Below are 27,045 nucleotides of genomic sequence, written 5' to 3' on the forward strand. Positions count from 1 at the left end.
CACAAGTTATTTATTTATTTAAAGAAACAGAAGTTGAATGCTTCAAGTCTGCCATTTGACCATAACAGGGTTTAGTTAACAGAACAAGTTTCAAATGTTTGCTTACTGGGCTGCATTGGTTAAAAAAACCTAATAGTCCATTCACATGTTGAAGCTATTTTCTGTAGACACCTGCAGCTAGATAGATTGTGTGGAGTTATTATTATGAATTATTGTTGTTATTGATTTGACTTATTAGTTGTTTTTTTACAAAAGAAAAAAGCTTCTTAGCATCTTCTTAGAAGTCAAAAGGAGTAGCATAAAAGGCATTGTTTTTCTGTGTTTTCCCTACTTCCAGGTTTGGTGTAGGCAAATTCTAGATAACATAAATGTTTATCTGCTAAGCTTTCTGTTGCACCTATGATGTTATTGCTTGACTGTATACTTGGAAGATGCTTCCTCCCCCCTTCCTATCCTCTCTCAGACCAATTTTTTTCTCCTTCCCAAAGCTTTAGTCATTCCTGTTCAGTAGCTTGCTTGTATCCACTTTATCACACTGACAATCTGTCCGTTCTGAAAGGATTACAACTCTGTACTTCAATGCATGACATCATAGTGAGATATTGCTTAACGATCTGAGACTCTTAACATTGCCATTGCTGTGGCTTCTTGTTACTGAAAATATGTGACAGCTCTGGCCTATATGAGCTTTGCTTACATTGCACTTTTCCAGCCCATGCAGACGATTTCATGTGTTGTAAGTGACATTCATGAAACTGCTGAGGGTGCATTAAACAACGTGTAGTTGGCAGGCATCGGAGACGAGAACATGAACCTGCTTTAAGTTTCCCCATCATTTAGGCAGTGGAACAGTTCTTGACTTACATCAGGGCTGATTATGGAACTGAAAGTCTTTGTCTTTATTGAATAATATGAAGTAGTTCAGTTGCACAGCTTTTTGTACATGGCTTTATGCAGTGGCAAACTTCATGCTCCGGCACCGGGGGGGGGGGGTGGAAAGCAGGCGGGGGCGGGGCAGCCAGCACAGGTGGGGGGACAGCTGCAATGGCACCCCACCGGGATCGCGCTGCTGGGGGCGGTGCGCTCCCCCCACTCCTCTTCCTCCGCTAGTGGCGTTATGTCCATTTACCCAGTTGTGGAGAGGCTCATAAGTTACAAACCTAAGCAGCCAGTTGGCTACAAACAATATCTTGCCAGAAAGCCTTGGGAGAGGTGGTGCTTCAGCAATCGTCTGGCCCAGACAATGTAATACCTGACCATTCCTGGCTATTGGCCAGGTCATAACTGAGGCAGGCTTTACCCTTCTCCCAAATAGTTTCAGGTAAAAAGTAGCCTTATTTGACTGGCTAGCATTTCACCAGTAGCTCTGGTGTTGCAACCTTGGCTTGCAATCTCCTTTGCATCAGTGGTGTATATTTGATATTTGGCCAGAAGTCCAGACAAACGTAGGGGAGACCTTTGGTGCTGTGGCTAGAATGTCAGGGTCTGAAGGCTCTGCAAGGACGGCAGATGCTGCAGAGTCACTGGCAGTGTTCCTGTTCACTGGGCGGTGGTGCTCTCTCTACTTCTCATCTAATGAGACCTCTGGTTCAGGGTCTGGCTGTGGCTGGACTCTGACTCTTCAGCTGAGTTTTCATACAGATTTTTTTTTTGGGGGGGGGGGGATATACTGTGCAGTTATTTGATTTTTAAACCATGATGCAGCATCCCAGTCAACCACATATGGTGACCTGGCAAGGGAATAATAGATTGCTGGGATTATTGGGTTGTTTTTGTTTTTATTAGGTATTTTGTGTTTTTATATTGTGATTTTATGTTGTGAACCACCCTGAGTCCTGTGGGTATAGGGCAGTATACACATTTAATAAATAATAATTTAAAAATGATATTAATACCTCTTATGCTAGCCCTGACAAAAGGTCTTTAGGATTGGGTTTGCCTAGCTGACTATAGAAGTTGTGAGAAATATATGTGTTGGTATTTGGGGACATTCCTAAGCGACATACTGTAGCATATGCTCCAACATTTCTCCAATGAAAATAGGGATGGCCTATTTTGTTGTTGTTGTTGTTGTTGTTGTTGTTGCTCTTGCTCTTGCTCTTGTTGTGTTTATACCCCAGCCACTCTGGGCAGCTTCCAACATATATAAAAACAGGTTGTATAGTTACTGATCTCCTTGGCTTGGGGTCACAAAACTCCATTTCCTTCAAATTCTCCAATGTAGATAGGGACGGCTTTCGTAAATCCAGGACTGTCCCTGGAAAATAGGGACACTTGGAGCGTCTGCTGTAGTAATGTTAACATGATTCCTTAAGGTCAAAACAGTTTCTTTAGTCTAGTTTTACTTTACTTTCAGTTTGTTAATACGTGGTTAATGCTCAGGCACTAGAAAAATTCTCAACCCCTCTTCTGCTGGGTATGTGTGGAATTACTACAGGACCTATAAAGTAATAAAATTCCAAAGTGAGGAAATTTAACTACAGAAAGAGAGAGCCTTGTGGCTTTAAATGCCTTTGCAAGCTTGGAGATCAGAGTTAGTAGAACTGAGTGCTCCTACTAATGGTCTTTGCCTGGAGATTCTTAGCAATCTGGAGTGAGCCTTGTGGCTTCTTTGCAGTATTTATCATGGAAAACCTTGATTTTTGCATAACAACAGATGCATAACTGTAGCATCTGTTGAGTAAAGTTTACATAACCTAATGGTGATAGTGCAGACCTAAAACAGCTGACTTCTGTGCATATTTAAACTAAAGTAGTTTCACTGACTTCAGTGGCTTTTCCTCCCAAGGACATGTGCAGCCTTCATTTCTGTTGATGCCCTGGTTTGTTTCCACATGGTGAAATGTACCACATGTCCATTAACCTTTTAATGCTATCAAGCTAATCAGTTCAAAGGACTTGTCAGAAACAGACCTAAAGGGTGACAGGATCCTATTGACTGGGGGAAATAATCCAATAGCACCACCTCCAAATAGCGAGGAGCCCTGTGGGACTGAGGCTCTGACAGCAGCAGAGTAGCTGAAGTGAGTGAACAATTATCTGTCATGTTGTTTCAATAGTACAGGACCTGATAGAAATATTTATTTGTGCTCTTCTTTTAAACCTAAGTCATGTCTTTTAAATCCTCTTGATAACACAATAGAGGATGTGCCTGTTTATTTTGGGCGAGGACCAGTTCACAGAATCAATCAAGTGTCCGTTTTCCTTCACTATACATAGCAGCTGTTATATAAGAAACAATGAAAGAAGTGGCCTTCTTGGTACCTCAAACTCCCACCATCCCTGATCATTGGCCACCCACCAATGTCTGGAGGACCCCTCTATGGCTATGTCTGGCATATCTAGGCCAGAATCTTGTTCCCCACAGTGGCAAACCAGATGGCTATGTGAAGCCCACAACAAAGACATGAGAGTTTACTTTATCACTCATGATAAAACTCTCTGTCTTGGAAGGATGCGTTTAAGCTGATCTGAAGGTGGCTCATTTCTTCCCCATGTGTTTAATAAGAGCATGGGGAGCGGCATAGATAGATAGATAGATAGATAGATATGTAACTACCATATTTGTTGTTCTGCATTTTAATATGGAGAATCTTTAGCTGACAGGCAGTCTAAAAATATGGTAAAGAAATAAGCACTTAACAGAGAGATAAATGTTAATTTTGGATCGTTACAGTAATTATTCCAATGTCTTAAGCCCATCTTTCAAAAAAAAAAAAAAAATCCACCACTCTTCCCAGTTTCGTTCTGGTCATCTCTGTCACTGAAAGTGCTTTCTTTAGCCTTCTTAGATTTGCCTTGAGCTACAAGAATCACCGGAATTTTGCATATAATTCTGTTTAAGGAATATGGCTATGAAATTTGACTGTAAGCATTCTGTCAGCTCATTATCATACGACTCAATCAAGCTGTTTTGTATCTGAAAAAGAAAAATGGTCTTGCTCCCCCCCCCCCCCCGGTATTAATCTCTTTTCTCCCTTCCTTTCTTAGTAACAGATCAACTCCCAGCAATCATGATCGGATACAACGCCTAAGGCAAGAATTTCAACAGGCAAAGCAAGATGAAGATGTGGAAGATCGGAGGCGGACCTACAGTTTTGAACAACCATGGGTAAGTGCTCATTTTCGGTCACTAGATACAGCGCTGCACAAAGTCCTTAGGAATATAGGAAGCTTCCTTGTACCAGCTTGTACCATTGGTCCATGTAGCTTGCTATTGTTTACCACACTGACTAGCAGTGGCTTTCCAGAGTTTTAGACAGATCATTCTTCTAGCCCTACCTGGAGATGCCTAGGAATGAACCTGGGGTCCTTCTGCATTCAGAGCAGGTGCTCTACAACTAAGCTACAACGTGTCCCCTGTCTTGTGTCAGTTGTTATTCTTAATCCCTGATGCAACTTCGATTCAAGGTCCTTGGTGACCTTTAAACTCCTGACCCTTTCCTTCTCCATCTGTGGCCCAACATTCCTAATTTCATTTTGTATTGTGCTCTGCCATCTGTCAATTGTGTAAAGGGTATTGTTTGCCCTGTGACAAGGCATAGCTGGGTCACATCAATGCAGACTAGCTTATCTGTCTTGCACTTAATGCCTGTAAGGGGGTTGTGTATGCGTTACTTTCAAGAACATGATTCTTTGCTTGTGTAAGCTGTGCAGTTTCAGATAAAATATGGAGGGATTTAAGGCATTTATGTTGGACTGCACTTGAAGAGTGCTTTTTAAAAGTGCATTAAAGATAGAACCAGCAACTAGATTTTGCCAAGACAGGAAGAGATGTCCAAAAACGCATAGTTTTCCCAATCCCCCATTGACACATAGATAGCAAACCTTTTTTTAAAAAAAATCACCAGTATTGTTCTTTTTAATACAAAAGTGTCCACAAGGAAGCTTACATAACAAAACACAGCTCCATTAAATCATTTAAAGAATCCAGTTTAATAATGTTGCAATTAAAACCACCAATCACAATCAATAAGCCATTAAGAGAGAGGATGTAAATGTCATATAAACACTATCAGTAATTAAACTATCGAAGGATTTATGTAATAGGAATGTGTTGATCAGGCTTCTGAAAACCTGGAGAGAGGGAGGTCTCTGACAGATATTCCCAGACAGGGAATATCTGCACCACTGAAAAGCCAGTAGTTCTCGTGGTCACTACCTGAGCCTGTGAGTTGGCTCTATCATTAGATACACTGAGGCAGCTGCCTCACGTGGCAGATGCAGTGAGGGAACACTGGCAGCCTCCTGACTATTCTTTCTGAACTTCATTCCCGCCACAAGCTGTTCCCTTCTGTTGGAGGACAGAGCCCTTTAGGCCAATTGGGCTGCCCTGCGCCCTGTAACTGTCCTGCTGTCTCAGGTGAACTGGAGGACACTATCCTGCCACCATTGTTGAATTAAGATTCAGTTGCCAGTCCAGTTGGGTGCACTAGGAAAACATGGACTAAGGAGGGGCATAACCTGGCCCTTTGTCTCTGGCAACAAAATGTCTTGGCTGGCCGTGCTGAGTTGCAAAAGACACTTGAAGCAGGATGCTGATAACCTAAGTGTATGATTAGATTCTTTTGATAGTAGACATTCCTTGGGCAGCCATGCACACACACAAGAGTCTCACTGCAATGTGGCGATGGTATAATTCCAATGTGGCAAACCTTTGGCTCTCAAGATGTTGTTGAACTACAACCCCCATGAGCCTCAGCAAGCATGGCCAATAGTGAGGGATGACTAGACTTTCAGTTCAGCAACTTCTAGAAGGCCAAAGGTTCCCCACAAACCCAAATTGTCCCAAATAGACTATGAAAGCCTCTTAAGTATGCAGTACAATTCTGTGCAGATTTTTAAAAAGATTTAACATCCATGTCATTACCAGGCTACCTTAGAAATACAGAGAGAGATGGCTTGTATTTGTAGTCATAAAGAAAAGAGCTATGTCATAAATATAAACCTCATATTTTGTAAATATGTATATCATATTTGTTAACCTGGAGAACATATACAACTTTTATTCAAGTTGACTTTTGTCTCCTTAAAAGCGTTTATTTTAAATCCCAGCATAACTAATGACAACAGACGTAGCCCTTAAATCAGCTGCTTCTGCAACTCTATGTAAAATACTCTATATATTTTACTGTGTTTAAAATATATGGGCTTCCTTTTAAAGCTCTGTTATAAAATATGCTTGGTTCTCCCTGGAACTAATTAAATAAAATGCTTGTTTTATTTCCTTGTAAAGATAACTCAGGAACCTATTTTTATTTGCATGTAGAAGGTTCCCGAAAAGGGGCAGGCATTATGTGGAGGCTTCTTCTGCTTCATCTCAGAATTGAACCGGTTAAGGGATCTTGGGGGACACTGTCTGAGAAAACTGTGCGCTCAGGAGGACTTGAGAACTTAACTACTGAGGGTCATGGGCCAAAATGTTCTCTATCCAAACACCATAGCAACTTTAAACAGGCAACCTTGGCGTGCATTATACTTTCCAGCAATGAATGAGTGGGAAATTATTTAGATGACAGGCTGATTACCTCAGGAATGGAATAATTTCCTAAATTGTGGGTCAGAATGCTGACCTTTCTTTTTTTCCTCTTTCCCCTCACCAACAATGAGGGCCTCTTCCCCATTGGGCTGATCATGTAAATGAGCTTAAAGTGACAGTAATTCTGTTAAATGTATTAATTTTAATCCTGAGCCGTATTGTTCCCTTGGCTGATGGTCTGCTCCTTTATTTAAGCTGCCCCCCTCTCTCTAACACCCCCCTTTACTCTTTCCTTGTGCATGTGTCTTTTATACAGACACATTCATTTAGATGCTCAAATTCTGGAGAAATAGGTCCATTGTACCTTTGAATTATTTTCTCCCTCTTGTGTATTCCAATCTGGGTAAGATCACTGTGCTGGGAAGGGATGAAACTATGATCTCATCCATTCTGAGAGTGTACAATATAGTTTTAGCATTGAGGAACAATAAACCCATCTCTCAAACAGCATATGCAACTACAGGGTATTAACTTAAAATTATAGAGGTGCTTTCCCCAAAATGCATCCAGATGCAGTGAATACTAAACAATGGTAAAACGCGCACACACCAGTGGTTTACTGTGAGGAAACTTCAACCGTATTCTTTGAATGCTTTCTCTTTTTTATCTCAGCGTTCTTGGCTACAAGTATGACTGTGGAAAAACACAGCTGTGCAAGTGTTAAAAAGTTTTGAATTAGCCTGAGGGAACAGGTTTGTGGCACCAAGTGAAAGGGAGGGGTTGGGGGACACGGAAGAGAAAAGGCTTGGATGAACATAAATAAAGGTTTACATCCATAAAAGTCCCTCAAATCCATGATGATACAGTGAGCTTCTTCCTCCTGATTTGAACAAAGAAGGTAATTTCCCATCCACAGAGCTTGATGAATAACAGATATGTATTAAAGAACTGGGATTTGAGAAGCCGAGAGAGATAAGTGTATGTGTGAAAACAGAAGGAAATTGGGTTTGCTGCATATGTCTGACATATAAAAATGACTTCTGCCTGAATCACAGTTTCCAGTTCCTGGTGGATGGTTGTGTCCATATGTCTTTTCTTGGATCATAGTGGGCAGATGTCCATTTCAAATTATTCTACAACGATTCTGTTGGCAAAACCTTTACTGATGTGCTGTGGGGTTCTGGCATTTCTTCCTGGGCTTGTATATCTGCTCTGCCAATAATTAATGAACTTCTGCCCTCAAAGCAGTCAGTCCCGTAACTTTCATGTACACAGACGCTCTTACTCAAAACTTTAAAATCACACTCCTGAAGAGAGTGGAGAAGAATAGTTAATGATGAGGACATGACTCAGACCAGTGAGCCTAGGGTGATGATTTATCTTTTCTCAGACATATTTCATTCCACACCATGCCAAGCCAGAGCTCTGTAGGGCTCCAGTGTTCACTCCTGCATGAGAAGGGTCTTCCATATCTGCATCCTGGGTGGGGTTTACTTGCTAGCTTATTTCTTTAAAAAGAAATACCCGGCTTTTGCCCTCTGCCCAAAGAGTTGCTCAGAGGCAATTACAACCAAATGCAAATATACATACTGCAATAACCCAGCCAACGAAGCACCAATGATCAAGGTAAAAACAGCAGCAGGGGACAAAGCAGCACTTGCTATCAATTCCTTAAGCAGTAGCAGAATCAAAAGATTCCTTTAAAAAGGAGCTTCCCAAAATATCAGCAAAAATGCAAGCATGGATTCCCATCAGCCCCACTACATGGCCAATGGTCAGGGATGATGGAAGTTGTAGTCCAGCAATACTTAAGAGAGCCACAGTTTCCCCATCCCTGGGTTTGAGGTATTGATTTTGGCATGACAGAAGTTCAAGGAAGGGTTGTGCTGAAACTACTCATCTAGTTCAGAATATGCTAAAATGTCAAAAAGCACCATCCTTTTCCAGCACTCCTTCAGTGCTGTCCAGTGTTTCTCTATTCTTGCTGCGGCTGCTCCTTGGCACCATTTTCCTTCTTTTTCTTTGACCTCACTCTTCTTGACTTCATTTTGCTTAATTTGAATGGCTAAGCCAGGCAATGTTATTTGCTTGACCAGGTGAGCAATTATATATTATAATTGTCCGCAAAGCCATGGGAAGTGAGTAATAAATAAATAAATAAATAAATAAATAAATAAATAAATAAAATCTATTAGCATCTTTTAATTAAACCACAAGTTTGAAGTTTCTCAACATCTTTCCAGATGGTAGCCAGTCCTGATTGATCTTAGCAATAGCAATTTCTAAGATGAGGAGTAACCTTGAACCTGTCACTATCTTTCAGCCTCATTTACCTCATAGGGCTGTTCTGAGAATAAAATGTGGGGGAATGTACACTGTCTTGAAGTCCTTCAAGGAAAGAGGGAGCATAAACGCAATAAGTTGATTAAACAGAAAGTTGGCCTTATTTAATTGAAGGGTCTTCCATCTTTGAGCAGCCTGAAAACTTTTTAACCAAACTAGAATATTTTGGATTTAGATCATTTATAGTTTATTCATGTCAACTCTAGATCACAAATATATAATAAATGATAGAGAAGTAGAATTCCAGTCCAAAATTCAACAGCTGAGTTCTACTCCTGCTGGGTTTTCATTCCAGCCCTTGATTTATATTCTGCTACCTAGGATTGGTTTGTACTGGTTCTGTGTGATGGTGACATAATATACTTACTTTAATAGGGAAAGAAAGCATTACTGTATGCTAACTTGTGGGTATGGAAATTGATGGCACATATTCTTTCATTATTTGTTTGAAAAAAATAAAGAATAGATGCTTTTTTATAGACTTATCCTCCGTGTCAGACTAACAATAATGTTTTGAAAGACGTATACAACCCCAAGTTATACCCAACATTCTATTTTATACAATTAATAATCATTATTGATGAATTAATGAAACGACAGGTGGGGGCATCATTAATTCATTATTCCACTTTATGTAGCAATTGCATCAGTTCTAAACCTCCAAAATGACATCTCCAGAAATATATTTTGGCTATGTAACCCTTTTCAACAAGTTATAAACTGATTTTACATCATAACTCCTAATAAATTATTACCATAACAATTTTATTATTTTTCCTAATTATCTTAATGTGTCTTGTTGATGAAATCCTTGTTAGTCTGTCAGATTAACCAAAATATTGCACAGTGTTGTGAACCTAATAAAAATCACCGGCTACAACCAACTATAGAAGAGAACTTGATCTGAAAAAAGAAAGAGAAAGAGAAAGAAAGACATTTGTTGTTCATTGAAACCAAAATATGCCCAATGAACTAATGATTTTGGATCTACTAAATATGAAATACATTATGATATATGAGGCAGTATATAAATATATACTGTAAAGAATCATTATTATATTACAGAAGGCTAACATACTCATTGTGCCGTAAGATTTTGTGAACTAGAGACTATTCCATAAGATGCCATCCAGATAATTTCCATCCAGCCACTTACAGTGACTGGCTTACCCATCCCCCCCTTTTACCACAGTACACATCACACTGTTTCTTGATGTTTCATCTTTAGACAGTAAATAAGAGGTTGTACCTCTAATTTCTTCATCTACATCCTTCCAAAACTCCTGAATATTCTTGTGCATGCATAACATTTGCATTTGATGGCAACTGTTCTAATATTCTACATGTGCCTTCTACTGAGATCTTAAAGAACCACCACAATAAGGATCTCATATTGTCATGTTGTGCACACCAACCTTTTTCTTCAGCTTCCTTTTCTCCTGTGCTTTCCTTAACAAATCTTCAAAGCCATAACGATCATTTCACTTAAGGGTCATTGTGGAAGACACAAACATATATTTGCTTTCGTAGATTTTCACGGGTACAGGAATGCAGGTTTTGGTGTCCTCGGGTGTCTTCCCGTGTAAAAGTTGGGGTGTCTAGGCGACGTTTCGACGAGGTCTCACTCGTCATCTTCAGGCTGGTGCTTTCGGCTTATTGTTACTGGAACAGAGCGGGATCTCAATGTTTGAGTTCCTATAAATACTGTAGAGGGGGTGTGGTGTCTAGCCTCCAATGTTCTGGGCAGAGAGGAAGTTCCCAGGCTAGTGTGCCTTTTCTTCTTTTGTTCCTTAATTACTTGAGAGATACCTTGAGTGATTTCTTGAGTGATATCCTGAGTACCACTTAGGTGGGTCATTAGGTGTGGATTAGTTGCTAAAGTCTTTGTGTCTTGACCTCTTGAACTTTGTGAAGAGACCCTCTCCACAGATGAATTACTGACACCATCCAGTAGCCAATCCATGGTGGCACCTCCGGATGCTGCACCCCCCTGCAATCCCTACACAGATCTGGCTGACACAAGCCACAAAACCACAGCTCGCCCCTATACACGAAGCCAAGCCAAAGCACAACTAAGTGCAATACAGCCATCTTCTCAGGAAAACTCTTCACAAAGTTCAAGAGGTCAAGACACAAAGACTTTAGCAACTAATCCACACCTAATGACCCACCTAAGTGGTACTCAGGATATCACTCAAGAAATCACTCAAGGTATCTCTCAAGTAATTAAGGAACAAAAGAAGAAAAGGCACACTAGCCTGGGAACTTCCTCTCTGCCCAGAACATTGGAGGCTAGACACCACACCCCCTCTACAGTATTTATAGGAACTCAAACATTGAGATCCCGCTCTGTTCCAGTAACAATAAGCCGAAAGCACCAGCCTGAAGATGACGAGTGAGACCTCGTCGAAACGTCGCCTAGACACCCCAACTTTTACACGGGAAGACACCCGAGGACACCAAAACCCGCAAACATATTTATTTGTATAATAAAGCCTTGTGCGTTACGGCAGCCCTGACCGCTATTTGATTTACAAGGTCAGCACTTGTCATGCATCTCCTCACAGACAAGGCTGGAGTTCTTTGTAATTTGCACAGTTAAGACGCAGGCAGCTTTGTTTGATAGCTTTAAAGAATTATGATAATTATACTTTGTCTTGTGCTGCCCTGTTTGTACAGGTGTTAACTAGTTTCAGAGTTATACTCTGAGCACACAGTTTGTGTCCCAATGCATGGAAATATATTTTTCCACTTTGAAGGGGTGGGGGTATTTTCCATCTCTCTTATGTCATATATTGTTGCCAAGATTAAAAATTGTGTGCAGATGCGAGATGAAGCTGATGTGAAGTGTTTTTCTTAAAATGCATTGTCAGGCCATTTACAAAGTGGCAGTGTGTTAAATATTTGGAGGGGGCAGTTGTCTAGGAATTTCCATTTGTCAGCTGTGAAACATATTTTCCAATCTAAGTGCATTAAGTGCAGATAGTACTTTGGGGGTGTTTATTTGTTGGCCAGGATTTATTTATTTACTTTCCACCATAAGCACCCTCAAAGTTGTTTAAAAGTATGTGTAACATCGAACAGCAATGATTTTTTTAAAACAGAAAAAACTGAAACAGTAATTAAACAGTAATTAAAAACATATAAATGATGGTGCTATGCACACAACATTATCCCCATGTCGTCCCTGCCCCTGCAGTATTTGTTGATCTAAAGTGTGTTCAGCCAGAATGCTTATAGCTCATTTTGCCCCCAAAAATGTCCTCCTGAAGAGCTCATGGTCTACATGTGTTCACAGATGGAGCATTCTCAGGTCACCTCCAATTGAGGCAGACTGACTGAATTTGCAGGGCTGTGCTATCTTCTCCCCGTGTTTAACTTGTCTTTGAATGAAATGCTTCAGCTGTGATCCCTACATTGAAGGGGGTTGGAACTAGAACACCCTCAAAAGAAGGCCTACAGTGCTAGGCAGTTTCATTTGGGAGAAACCATCTTACTTTCTTTGGATTGGAAAGGGGAGACACACTAATAAGAATTTAGGTTTGTCAGTATGAACTGATAATGAAACCAACCCCTACTTAGGCATAGTTCCTTCTAGTGGCTAAAAAAGAACATTGGAGTCAGCCAAACTCTACATGGATTGTGTTTTATCATTTATTCATTCTGGTACACTCATACCTTTCTCCTTTCTTCCAACATGGAACTCAAGACCAAGGTTCCCAGGTCTTCAGTTTATACATTTACCAGACCCAAATCTGCTTAGCTTCACCAAGATGGCTGCATTATGTTTCCTCAGACTTCAAAGCTAAGACTATAAAATATGCCAGCCACTTGATTTGAGCAGCGCCAAAAACAACTTAGTCCCTCATAGCTGTGTCCAGTGACTGATCTACAAATGCAGCCACTTTGACTCTGTTCATATAAGTATTTGTATTATAACCTTGTCCTAAAATAGGTAGAACCTTTCCATACTTCTGGAATGCTGCAGATAGTCCAAATTTTATCTATCAAGTTTAAGAACCTAGAGCATTTATAATAAGGGTGGCGGGGGGGGGGGAATCTCTTGAAAATATGTCTTCTACTGGAGTTTTTCTGCCATGTCTCTCTCTCTCTGTAGTATTTTTTAAGGGTATGTCTGTAAATTGGAGCATACATGTAGAAAGTGATTCACAAATTAATACATTCATAATAATGGTTTAAACAGTTCATTTTGGTTAATAATGAAAGCATTTTAAAAATTGTGCCTTTGCCGAAAAATAGTATTATTTATCATTCTGAATGCTATTGTTGTTGTTGTTTTAAAAAACTCATCATGTGAACTTTATGCTTTTCCTATCCTAGCCAAGTTCAAAGTCATACTCTCAGAGTGGCAGACATTCTGTATCGGTCGAGGTTCAGATGCAGAAGCAGCATCAAGAAGAAAGGGAGAGTTTCCAGCAAGCTCAGCGGCAATACAGTTCATTACCCAGGTACGGCAAATATCTAAGGTGATCTGGCAAATTCATGCTTGGAGCCAGTTTATTCAAAGTGTTGTGTCTTCTTTATTAAGAGGAGCCCTCTGTTATGAATGGCGCAGATTGCAGTTCTCCCATAGAATCCCAGGCAGTGTCATTTAGCTCTCACAGAGCTACAATCTCAAGCACCTATAGCAAACTTTAAATACAGTGGTGCCTCGCAAGACGAAATTAATCCGTTCCGTGATTCTCTTCATCTAGCGGTTTTTTCGTCTTGCGAAGCAAGCCCATTGACAGCTTAGCGGATTAGCGCTATTAGCGGTCTAGCGGCTTAGAGCGATCAGCTGAGAAGCGGCTTATCAGCGGAACAGCTGATAAGCGGCTTAGCGCTTAGGGAAAGGGCAGAAAAAAGCAAGAAAAAAACGCGGGAACTCGCAAGATTTTTTCGTCTTGCGAAGCAACCCCATAGAGAAATTCGTTTAGCGAAGCACCTCCAAAAACGGAAAACCCTTTCGTCTAGCGGGTTTTTCGTCTTGCGAGGCGTTCGTCTTGCGGGGCACCACTGTATATGGTATGTATACAGCTCAGGGCAACAAAGATAAATCTCAATAAATTTTATTGCTAAAGAGAATTAGCATACTTCCCATAATATGTTAATAGCAGTGGTTTTTTCCTTTTAAAAAAAAGTGTGTAGGGGTACTCTCATTTTCCTTCTCATATTAAAATACTGCCCCTCAATGAGGCCAAACTTATATTTACAAAATGTTTAGGGGTATGCATCCCCCCAGAAAAAAAACACTGGTTAACAGAAAGCACAGACTTTCACAAGGAACACGCTAAGAATGGGCTACTGGGGGAAGTTTAGAACTAATAAAGGAGTTAAAACTAATCCACAAGTTGTCAGTTCTAAAAGCATGTATAGAAATGCATAGCTAGGATGCAGAAAGTAAGTGAGGAGAAAGAGGGACTGTCTGCCCACAGCAATGGAGAGAAAATTATTACAAAACATAGGCCTTAAGGGCTACAGAGGTGTTTGTGGAAAAGATAAGGAAAGGAAGGAAGAGGAAAACAAGTACGTTATTTTCACAAATGAGGGGAGTTTGGGGGTGATTAGTAAGGGGAAAGGCAAATACTTCAGTTCTGGAGCCAACAGTGTGAGTGATGTGACTTTCGTAATGGAAGCAGGGGGAGATAGAAAGAAAAGCAGGGTGTGGTGAATTCAGTGAAGACATTAGAAGTGGTTTGTGAGCGTGCAAGAGAGAAATGTATTTGCTGAACAAAGTTTTGAGAAGAGAGAGAGGCCATTTTGAAAGTGGCAAGTGAAGCATGGGGAAGAAGAAAAATCTGTTGCTTCGTTCAAAGTACTGACTCGGAGTATTTTGCTATGGTAAGGGATGCAGAGGAGAATTTGGTAGTATTTCCTAGAACCATCCTAGCAGTGCTTTTGTTCTAGAAAAAAAGGTGCCAATACTGAGTACCCTCAAGTATCCCCCAGAAAAAAGCACTACATCCTAGTACAGTGGTACCTCGGTTTTCAAACGTCTCCGTTAACGAACATTTTGGTTTACTTCCGTAAACCCGGAAGTAAAAGCTTCGGTTTTTGAACACACCTCAGAAGTCGAACATGTGATGTAGCTTTTGTACTGAGTTTTCCGTACTGAGGCTTCTGTATTGAGTTTTTGGTTTTCAAATGTTCAAAACTTGAACTCTCTTCCGGAACGGATTAGGTTCAAAACTGAGGTACCACTGTATATCAAAAATGGCAAAACAAGTGGGGCGGAAGGACTTCCAGGAAAGGAGAAGAAGTATAAGGAAGGGTTATATGACCCATTCTGTGTAGAACAGACCATACATAGTTATTTGTAACTGTATACCAGGTGAGAGGAGAATTGGCATGAATGTCACAAATTGCAACCTCAATGAGGCTCCTTTGAGAGAGGTGCAGTTTTTGAGCTACTTTTTTTTTCCAAATCTGATCTTAATAAATGAAAATAAAAAACAAAGCTTACAAAAGTTGTCTTCCTGGTAGCTATTGGGCGTAAAGTGTTTTAAAATGGTGCCAGCCAGGAAAATTTCATTTTAGATTTCTGCAAATGGGTTTCTGAAGTACACTTCCTCTTGCTGCCCAGGCGTGGGTTGGAAAGAGATTAGCCTGTATTTGGCAGATGCTTCGGGCCATTCAAACTTCTTGGCTAGCTGCTATGGAGAGGGGGGCAAAAGCAGCCCCATCTAGCATGGCCAGTGGTCAGCAATGATGACAGTTGACAGCCCTGCTGTAGCCCATAAAACTGGGTTCCAAAATTTTAGAGATTTAGGGGTTCTTCTGCATTATAGTTTCATGTAATGAAAATAAATATGAGCTTGACAGGAGGAAGTAGCAGTAATGGGAAGTCTTTCTTGTATAGCTTGTAACAAAGTGAATCTTGGATGTATAATGTGGATGTATGTCATAAAAGAATTAATTGAGTGAATAGAGAGATTACCATGAAAAGCTATATCAGATTGGGATACTTCCAATTTTCTGACACATTTAATTGGTTCTAATATTTAAGTGCTGTCTATACACATACTTCAGTTTATAAGCAAAAAGTGCTCACAGGCAGTCTTGAGTCTAGGAGGGAGATGTATTCCAAAGGGGTTGTTCATGACTACCCAAGCGCTGCACCTAACACTTTCAGACGTTTGCTGAATGATCGAGGCTGGTTTGGGACAGAGATTGTTTGAGTCATGTTTAAAGTAAATTTGAGAGTCTTGGGAAAATAAAGTATATTGCGACAGAATGGAAGATTGGTTTAGAAAAGATCAGGTGTCCTTGAGAGTGATGGGGAGAACAAGTGGGAGAGTTTTTTCATTTGATTTTGATCTAACAAGAACAACTCTCATCAAAGCCAAAAGCTGATTCTGTGATTTTGTGTTTTCTTCTTCTTCTTCATTGAACTGATGTATTGGAGGATTGGATGAGGTTGGTAAGAACTGGGTTTGAATGGGGGAAGGAAACCATAGGAGCCCAGTGCGCTCCTGATGTTTTAGACTAAAACTATCATCAGCTCCAGTCAGCCGTGCCGATGGGAGTCGTAGTCCTAAATATCTAAAGGGCACCAGTTTGAGGAATGCTTGTGTAAGTCAATGAGTAGTTTATTCAAGGGCTTTGTCTGCATATTCCTTATCTATAGTCAAAAAGGTGACATTTTATAAGTCTTTGAGTGCTCAGCCAGATATTATTGCCTTCTTTGCCCTGCTTGTGGGTGTCGCGGGGCAACTGGTTGAACTGGTTCCACTGTGGGACTAAATGCTGTACCAGATCAACTTTTAGACTGATCTAGCAGAACTTTCCTTGCCTTCTCAATTAAGGGAAGATCACTACTGCATGACTGCATTTTTGCAGTTCCCCAAATTATGTCTATGATAAACTGTAATTTTTTTGTCAGAAGAAACATGTAGTGCATTATTATTTCATTTATGAATTACAGGGGACTGTGGAATAACCTTCTGCAGAGCCGCAAAATATATTCTCAGTTCAAGGAAAACTGTTTGTTCAAGGTCTGTGCTACAAAACATCTGTGCACAAACAAATTAATAAGTACTTCAGTCTTTGTTTCCTCGCTTCATGGATAATCTACATTTATGCAGCTATAAATATAAATTGTTTCCAGAATTCATACATTTCTCTGATATCTTTTCATAAAAGTAGTGTTAAAAGAGTCCAACCAATCTTGCTTGCCTTATTGCTAACAGGCAGAGTGAATATGGTGTGAATCAGCTTAATCTACTGTCATTTTCAATGTGAAGCTTTTTAAAAGTAACATTTTCTCGAAGTTGGAACCTGCTGTTAAAAAGGTTTTTTGGATGCTTTAGAAAGCTTATGTGAACTTAAATAAAAGAGTGAATTATTCACACCATATTCACTCAGAAATCTCATTGTGCTATACATACTTGTGTTGACAATATGGCCTTTCGTTTTGTGTGGATGGAAAGGGAAGTAAAATGGCAATGTCACAAAGCTGCCTGTCCATATTGCATAACTACCAGTGATATTATAAGGTTTGAGTTATCTTCCACAGGACAAAGCATAATAAATTACCTGTAATTCTCCTTGGCATTATCCAAGGTCCCAGATCTACCTGGTAGCAGAGCGTCAATATTTCTTTCCTTCTGTTCTGTCAGTAATAGGAAAACTCAGTATCCCAGGAAGAAGAGGCCCTGGGAAATGTAGCTCTCAGGAATCCTGAGTCCAATGGACTCTGTTTTGATTTCTTTTTGTGTTGAAGTCCTCTATTATTTGGTGGTTATTTTCTGTTTTATTAACTTCTTTGATATATTGCTGCTCTTACTTAGTAAGTTGCCTTCAGAGTTCCTGATGGACAGACTGGTGAGATAGAAATGTTTCAAATAAATCACTAAATGTTGGGTGACAACACAGAAGCATTAGAAGTTCACTCACACAAGAAGTAGTGATGGCCACCAACTTGGGTGTCTTTAAAGCAGGATTTGACAAATTCATGCAGGATAAGGCTCTCAGTGACTACTAACCAGAATGCCTGTGTTTTGCCTCTCTTGTCAGAGACAATATGCCTTTGAATGTCCATTGCTTGGAACCACAGGAGAGGGGGAGGAGTGCTGTTGAACTCAGGTCCTGCTTTTGGGTTTCTCACAGGCATCTGGTTGTCCACCGTGTGAACAGGATGCTGGACTGGATGGACCATTGGCCTGATCTAGCAGTTTCTTTTTATGTTCTTTTGCCTAATTGGTGAGAGAGCAAAGGGGAATCCGATAAACAAGGAACTATCTAGAGCAGGGGTTGACAACCTGGTCCCTACTGCCCACTAGTGGGTGTTTCAGGATTCTAGGTAGGCAGTAGGGGGTTCTACGGCACAAGCTGAATCCTCCTTCCATAGAACACTGGTGGGCAGTAAGGAAATTTTACCATCAAGAAAGATGCATTAGTGGGCTGTTGGTATAAAAAAGTAGACTACCCCTGATCTAGAGTGAGAAGGGGAGGAACTGGTGCAATCTCACTCTACTCTCTGCTTGTTCTCTCTGGAGGCTTGTCCAGCTCTACATGTTGACGGAATGGGGATTGGTATACTCTCTTTATCTTCTCCACTTTCCCTGCCCTCATCTGAGAGGTAGGCAGAAGAAAAGAGGCTGTCCATGTGCATACATTGGCAGAACCAAGTGGAGCTGCATGCCCCCTATGAAGTCAGCCCTGTTTGCTTGAGGGTCAGGGCTGATGGTTTCAGGGCAACACTCTTTTGCTTACCTCAAGCCCAAGGAAACTGGCACTTTAACTCACTTTTGTCTGCCTCCATTTCATCTCCCACTTCCATCGTCTCTGTGTCTTGCTCACGTGCATTAACACTCTCTCTCTCTCTCTCTCTCTCTCTCTCTCTATCTCTCTCTGCACTCTGACTGGCCCCACTTCTGTACGCAAAACAAACCCCTTTGTTGTTAATGCATGCACTGTTTATGGTGAAGTTTCACTATCTCAAGCACAATACCGTACAGATTGATAGCATTTCTGCTGCCATTTAAACTCAACAGTGATGGGCCAATGGCCTGTTATAGTCAAGGCAGCTTCATGTATTCCACTAGACAGTAATGACAGTCTGAGTTCTGCTCAGCTTGCTTAAATACCACATAGTGGAATGTTCAGATACTACATATATTGGAAACAGTTTTCCTCTGCATTTGCATGAGCATGCTGGGCTTCGTAAGGCAAAAGACAGACCTTTGGCAATCAGGGTTGGTAAAGCCCTGCATACTAATGTCCCATGTCCAGGTCTATTGCAGAATTATTGTTGAAAGTTGTAATTGCTATTACAGTATTAGCTGTCAGACTGTGAATATTTATAGTGTAGTGCCTCAAGGAACACATGTAAATTGAAGAATAGCTGGTTACTCTAAGCAAAAGAGACAAGGGGATAAGTCTACCACCTGCCAAGCTGGCATCATCATCTAGGATTCCAACGTGATATTGCCTGAAATGTTGCATTACTCCCTGGCAAACTTCTTCTGAAACCAGCAGATCTTCTGCTATTTGGAATTGATAGCTAGGCATTGGGAGAGGGGAAGGGGAGTTTCAATGCTGCAGTCTTAACAGAACTAGAAAAGCTTTATCTGGGCAATTGTATTGACATGTGAGAAAATCAGCATTAATAGTTAGGTAAGAAGCCTGCCAACCTAGCAGTTCGAAAGCACCCCCGCGTGCAAGTAGATAAATAGGGACCGCTTACTGGCAGGAAGGTAAACGGCGTTTCCATGTGCTGCGCTGGCTCGCCAGATGCAACTTTGTCACGCTGGCCACGTGACCCGGAAGTGTCTCCGGACAGCGCTGGCCCCCGGCCTCTTAAGTGAGATGGGCGCACAACCCTAGAGTCTGTCAAGACTGGCCTGTACGGGCAGGGGTACCTTTACCTTTAAGAAGCCAGAAATTGAAATTCTGGAATACATGTATAGAACACAGAAAGGGTGTGCCTTCACAATGATGAATAAAAGTGATGTGAAAGAAAATGTGCTCAGAGTGTTGACTTAAGCACAGCATATGACAGTGTGCAAGTATGCGAAAGCAGACTACTATATATCTGGAGAAAAATCTGTAAGTAAAGCTAAAGTCAGCTAACTCTGCTTTAAATCCATTTATTTATTTTCTTTAATTTTATACCTTGCTTTCCTTTCAACAAAAAACAGCTAGTCAACAGCTAATCAGTATAAGCGAGTCACAAGTAACTTTACTTGGGTTGTTGCCATGCTCAGCATTTGAATCTATGGTCAAATCCATTACGAAAGAGAGTAGCCATGTTCAAACACACAATCAGACATGCTTAAGCCCTGCTGGGTTGTGACCCATGTCAAGACATACAATATGTCTGCAGCTAAATGCATTGGGTTTCTTGGTGCTATCTTTTGTACAAAACCCCCAACAAACTGCCTCTGCATGTGATTAACTGACCACAATTCTATGTCATATTGATTATGGTTCAGCATTCCTGTTGGACTACACTCAGTTCATCTTTGGATGTGTTGTGTGTGGTTACGTGGAAGAGGACTTCTTTGATCATAAGTGTGTATAAAGTGGAATTCGTGGAGGAAAATACTATCCTTTTAAGGTTAGGTGTACTAGTCACAAGGCTTTTTATCAGTGGGAACTCGCCAGAACTGAGTTCTGGCATCTCTCAGGTGGGCACCATTGCCATTTTAAGAGAATACAAGGAGATGTTCGTGGTGCGTTCCAGCACCTTTTTCTAGACAAATGCCACTGACTAGTATTAGAGTCAGTAGACCTCTAAATGCCAGTTCCTGTGGATCACAAGTGGGAGAAGAATAGTGCACTCATGCCTGCTCATGAACTTCCCATAGGCTGCTGTGAGAACAGGATGCTGGGCTGAGCAGGCCTTTGGTCTGAACTGGTAGGTCTCTTCTTGTGTTCTTATGCCCTTCCTGAAGGATACCCACTTTGATAAACTTCAGAGGGCAAATTATGGCCTGGTTGTTGGTAGGAGGCAAAAGAAGAGGCCTTCTGAATTAGATTATGGGGTCATTCAGTCCAGCATCTAGTTTTCCACAGTGGCCAATGAATTACCTTCAGGAATCCCTCCACCCGCAAGCAGAGAATGGAAGTGATAGACCTTCCTCCAGCAACCACTCTTCAGTAGTAATAGCCAATGTTCAGTATTGATCAGTTGTTTGATATTCTATGGAGAATGAGTGACGTGCCTTAGTGCCTCATACTGAGGCATAAAAGAACTAGAAAAGTTTTCTAGAAATAAAACAAGTGTTTTCCATAAGTGTGATGAAGTATAATAAATACCTTGTTCTGATTTTCAGGCAAAGCCGGAAAAATGCAAGCTCTGTGTCTCAAGATTCTTGGGAGCAGAACTATCCTCCGGGCGAAGGTTTCCAAAGTGCAAAAGACAACCCGAGGTATTCCAGCTATCAGGGCTCCAGGAACGGCTACATGGGAGGCCATGGCTTCAACGCCCGGGTAATGCTTGAAACTCAAGAGCTGTTGCGTCAAGAGCAGAGGCGGAAAGAGCAGCAGCTGAAAAAAAAGACATCTTCTGAAGGGTCCAGCAACTATGACTCCTATAAGAAAGTTCAGGACCCAAATTATGCCACTCCCAAAGGTCCTTTCAGACATGATGTCCCCCCTTCGCCATCTCAGGTTGCCAGGCTAAGCAGATTGCAAGCGCCAGAAAAGGGAAGACCATTTTATTCTTGAGTCGAAGAAAAAGGTCAACGTCCCATGCAATAAAGGAACATTTTCATATGAAGAGACTTGTATTGGGGGGCGGGGGGGGGGACTTATTCTTCTTTTCACAAAAAGGAGCTACTAAGGAATTCTTGTCTGCTTCAGTGCCTTTAGCAATATAGGCAAAGAATCAGAGGGCCTTATGTCTTTGCCATTGTGTCTCAAGTGTTATATCATGGAAGGATTTTCCATCATTTGACAATCATACTCTAGGCAAGTGATGTGTCTTAGTTATCAAGTGTCCTAGCCCAGTTCTGTGCTATCACTGTCTGCTTCACTACATTTTGCTGTCAGGTGTTCAATGCTTCAGTGAGGTCCGGTTCCAACATACATCATTAATTTGTTTTTAATTAAAAGATGCATTGCCATACCTTTGATTAAGGGAAAGGGGTACGTATCACTTGTAAGCAGTAAGGTTGAATGTTCAGTCATGATCTTTAGCCCTTGATGTTTTACAGTTGATAAATATTTAAATGTCTGTCTGCTGAAATGCTGTTTTTCTTTGACTTCACACGTTCACTCTTGAGTCCTATCAGAAAGCTTTATCCTCATTCCTAAGCAAAAAATGTTATGTTTCATATATCCTGGGGACCTTGTTGCATTTGTCTTATACTTTAATCATATATAGGTTATATTATCAGTGAAAACCTTGTATTTATAAGTTAACGTTGCCTAATAATAGTGGAGGGACATTGCTGTTTCATGAAGCATGTAGAATGGTGGAGAGAAAAATATCTCTCTGGTTTGGTTTAACAACTTTGGTGGGGATTTTTAATTATTATATTCCATTACAAAAAAATGAACCCCCAAAATGAATTATAAATTAAACATTGCCCAGTTACTCCATACATCACGATAATTTAATTTGTCCTTAATTTTTTTTTTTGGGGGGGGGGGGAAATACAGGACAAAATAAATCAAAAATCTATTTTTGCATTTAAAATAGTTTTTTTAAAACCTGTTTTTTGACAATTTGTAAAGCCTTGTGGACAATTTGCGCTGTGCTTCCATGTTACTGTATTTTTACACCTCAGTATCATGGTAAAGATCAACCATAAAGTAGATAATAAAAGAGAATTGGGAGGGGACATTGGTAAGCATTGTCATGAAAAGATGTTGGTGTCCAAAAAATAACAAACAAAAAGATTGTTCCAGCAGAGTTATTGTTAATGTGTATATTGGGTATATGAAAGTTTCCTTTGCAACAGCTGGTTTTGTGTTTGATGCTCTGAACTTTGATTGTGAAAGAGACATGTGTACACACACATAACTGGATTGCTAAAGTGCCTGCAAATCCTGATGTGAAAGCTCAGCATATCACGCGTAAATGAACAAAAAGAAGTATCAGTTATTGCTTGTGTATTGTTTGCCTTTTTTTATAAAAGACAAAACCCAGTCCATTTTACTTCTGCCTCAACCTTCTTTCAAGAATATATGTGACAATTCAGCACATGCTATATCTTTATGCCTGCTTGTTATTATTTTTTTTGTTAATATACTCAAGTGTTAAAAATTTGCTACTAATGTAAGCACAAACATTGAATGACCATGACTCTTTTACGCAGAGACTTTACAACACTGTGTAAAATGGCACTCTCTGTAAATACAGAAATTTAGAATAAAAAGACTGTTTTCATCTTGGTTTCAATATCCTTCTGAAGCTTTCAAAAACTGTAGCCATTACTTGATTTTGAGAGAGAGAAAGAGATTTTCACAGATGTTGTTTTATAATGTTCCTAGTGGTTTGAGCTTCCCTTTCTTAAAAAAATTATAGGCATTTAACTTTTTCTTTCAAAAAAAGAAAAGATTTGTGGGGCCCATTAAGAGTTCCAAAACTGATTCTAAGAAAGAGAAAGTGGTTAATAAATGCTTTGAGTTACTTCTATAAGCTCTGTAATTTAAGAATTTCTGTTCTAAGATAGAACCACCATATTGGATCAGTCTCTCTCCCTCTCTCTCTCTCGGCAGGCTTGTGCAGCCTTCAGCCCTCATGCAATGGCCTTTGGGGGTTTTTTTGGGAGGCACTGTTTGGATCACAACCCAGCTAGGACAGTGTAGTGGCATCTTTTGTACGCACTGGTGTCTCTACATTTAATTGACAAATCTGTAATCCGAGGCAGGTAACAAGCCTGGCAGTGACGCCACATGATTCCTGAGGTTGTTCATTATCTGCATGAATGAGTGCTCTATGGTAGGAATGGATAGGATTTTGGTGCCAGAGGACTGCTTAACCAACACTACAGGGCGTCACAAGCCAGTGGTGGGTGTGGCCACCCACGCTCTCACATAGACTTGTATGGAGACACAAGCGTACACACACAGAAGCACACAACCCTTCCTCATGAAGTGATTCATACAGCTCAGCTACAGAGGCACTATTGCCCTTGCTCTACTCAGTGATTGATTCAACCATAGAATTGGAGGGGACCCTCAGGGTCATCTAATCCAACCCCCTGCAATGCTGGAATCACAACTAAAGCATCCATGACACATGGTCATCCAACCTCTGTTTGAAAACCTCCAAGGAAGGAGAATCCATCACCTTCTGATGGAGTCCATTCCACCTTTAAACATCTCTTGCTATCAGAGCTTCCTGGTGTTTGGTTGGAATCTGCTTTCTTGTAACTCGAATCCATTGGTTCAGGGCCTACACTCCAGAGCAGGAGTAAACAAGTTTGCCCCATCTTCCATGTGACAGCCCTTTAGATATTCAAAGACAGCTATCCTATCTCCTCCCAGTCTCTCCTTCTCCAGGCTAAACATGCCCATACAGCAGGATATGTGAAAAGGATCTGGGGGTCTTGGTAGACCACAACCTTAACACAAGTCAGGAGTGTGATGCAGTAGCAAAAAAAAAAAAAGGGGGGGGGAAAGGAAAAGCTAATGCAATTGTAGGCTAAATCAACAGACGTATAGTGCCCAGGTCAAGGGAAGTAATAGTCCCACTCTATTCTGCTTTAATCAGACCACACCTGGAATGTGTGTCCATTTCTGGGTACAATTTAAGAAGGATGTTGGCAAACTGGAAGGTGTGCAGAAGAGGGCAACCAAGATGCTAAAAGATCTGGAAACCAATGAGGAATGGTTGAGGGCGTTGGGTAAATCCCCCCCCCCCCGCTATCCTATGAGTGTTGGACCTGTGGCAATGGATTCAAGTTACAAGCAAATTGCATAATTGCAAAGGTCACAAATCTCTGCAAAGGATGGGTACTAGTAGGTAGGCTGACCTTCCAGTAGCACCATGGACCACTCAGTGTCCATTATTTCTGCCAAGAAAGAAAAGGAAAGAAAAGTAAGATATCGACAGCAGAAGAAGCAGAAAAATATTTTTCTCCCTGGTGTTTGTTCTGGTCCTCCTCCCCCCCTCCAGAGTTCATGATTCCCCTCATACTGCAGAGTATTGGCACAAAGGGGATCAAAATGGGTTGGGGGAGAAGAGAGAACATCTGCTTAAAACAGATTGTACAATGCCAGTAATGTTCTGTTTTCCCCATTAACAATATTCAAGCTATTTTTCTCCTTTTTGCATTCCTTGTTCACACAGCATCTCCTTTTGAGCAATCCTGCAGTGAAAATCAGTGCTAATCCTTTATTTGCATGACATCACAGCCAGTTGCCATGGCAATCATGTCAGCTTATGTATTCTGACTATACTCCAGGTTCAAGGGAAGGGATGGAGGGGAGAAAGACTGCAAGGTGGATTTTGATTCATAATCTGAAGCTGATGCAGCAAGTAGGTTCTATTTTAGATGCAAATGCAAGAGAGAAGTGAACTCATAATTTTGCCCTCTGCACATCTAATGACCCAGCACCAATCAGCAAGCCGTAAAAATCAGGTAACGTGATAGCGGCAGAATTTGCACTTCTAAGTATGTGTAGATTGGACTAAGGTCCTTTCCAAAATCAAATCATCTATGCAGTGCAGTACAAAATGTGGGATGGAAAATCAGAAAACCCTGATTGAAAAGGAAGTATTGCAGAGATTGGCACTATCCTGTGAAAGATTTTTAAGCATTTGCCATTGTTAAGAGAGTTTCTTATGAGAAAGTCAGATAGTCCCTTAGATCAATAACTTTCTGCTAAGGGAGAATTTGGCTATTTCCCTCCCAGCTTCATCATCATCCTGTGTTCTTGCCAAAGATCACATTTCTCACACTAACTATTTTCAGTCCCAGTGGAGCGTGTAATAATGAGAGGGAGCCACTTTTCATACAAAACTGTCTTTTGTTCTGATTAACAGGTTTGCATACAAAAGCTAATGGTAATTGCACTAGGGAAAGAAGATCCGGAGATATGATATAGAGGAAATACAGCTACAGCTTTGACAGATATAGTATATGAAGACGAGAAGCCTAAAACAGTTTAGTGTGGACATCCGTTCAGACCTCCAGAAGGCAATCCATCCCACTTGGCTCCTCCACTGCTCTGAGCCCACTGTACATTGGTCATCTCTGACCCTTCCTACCAACCATATCTTCATTCTCCAAGTTACAAGCCTCCCAGCATTGGCTGTGTCGCCTTTGAGTTCTGGAGCAGTCCTATTATCACAATGGCAGCTTCTGCAACTATGAGCCATATGGGATGGAGTGGCTCACATGGTACAGCTCACAGTTTAAATAGTTAAAATGGACCCGTACTCCTTCCTAAGAATCTATTAATATGTACCATATCTGCTACAGCATGATTGCCATTTCCGTTAATTTTAGTTTCTATTCCACAGCCTGTAACCAGGAACTATGTGGGCTAAGAAGATCACAAGCTAAGCTCCCATGCCAATTCTTCCTGAAAGGCAGCCATACGGGCCACATCTGCCCTGGTTTCCTATTGCAGTCAATATTACCAGCGCAGAATGGGACCTAATGGGAGTAATGACAACACCACACTGGCATGTGTAAATTGGGTCAAGGGCTGGTCCCAGACATGTCCAAAACAGGAAGAACTGAGAGCTTGCATAGGAGAGCTTGTATCTTTGTTTATTTCACTGAATTCTTCAACTTTGGGTCCACAGATGTTGTAGGACTTCAACTCTCATCATCCCTGACAAGCTAGTTGGCTGGGGCTGAAGACAGTTGTGAGTCTAACAATGTCTGGGGACCCAAGGTTGAAGACCTCTGTATAGTAACTAAGGTGGAATCTACACACATATAAAAACTATTATGAAAAAAGTGTTTCTAAAAAATACATTGAATTTTCCATAAGGCTCACCATCGCCACCTGGTGTCACATTGTATATTGCGCTTACAACACACTTGCAGCTGCATAGCTGAGTCCAAAGTTTCTTTGACTTATATCCTTGAAATCAATCTGTTCTTTTGAAGACCCAGCTATGCCACTTTGTGAAAAGTGTCCCCAATGAGTTCACAAATGCACATTCTCTGCTTTGCGTTTCCCGACAACTCAACAGGCAAGTTTGTGAGTGTCAGGTGATGTGCATGTATTGGTTTTTCTGTCAAAACACTGCAGCAGCCTCAACACAACTGGAGTCAGGATTCTTAAAGAGATGTGTATGTGTGCGTAGTTAC

General features: G+C 40.9%; 1 protein-coding gene across 6 annotated transcripts in view; it reads left to right on the plus strand.

Moving 5' to 3' along the window:
* The window catches only part of PARD3 (par-3 family cell polarity regulator), a 563,676-nt gene extending 540,517 nt beyond the window's left edge, over positions 1 to 23,159 (plus strand). For all 6 annotated transcript variants that reach the window (XM_083704625.1, XM_083704626.1, XM_083704622.1 and 3 more), the window contains 3 exons: positions 3,991 to 4,111; positions 13,163 to 13,290; positions 21,100 to 23,159. In XM_083704625.1, the coding sequence (XP_083560751.1) occupies positions 3,991 to 4,111; positions 13,163 to 13,290; positions 21,100 to 21,493 (643 nt within the window). In that variant the 3' untranslated portion in view covers positions 21,494 to 23,159. The remainder of the gene's footprint in view (positions 1 to 3,990; positions 4,112 to 13,162; positions 13,291 to 21,099) is intronic.
* The last annotated feature ends 3,886 nt before the right edge of the window (positions 23,160 to 27,045 follow it).

The sequence above is a fragment of the Podarcis gaigeae genome (assembly GCF_964106915.1).
Source record: "Podarcis gaigeae genome assembly, chromosome: 12".
Lineage (NCBI taxonomy): Eukaryota > Metazoa > Chordata > Lepidosauria > Squamata > Lacertidae > Podarcis > Podarcis gaigeae.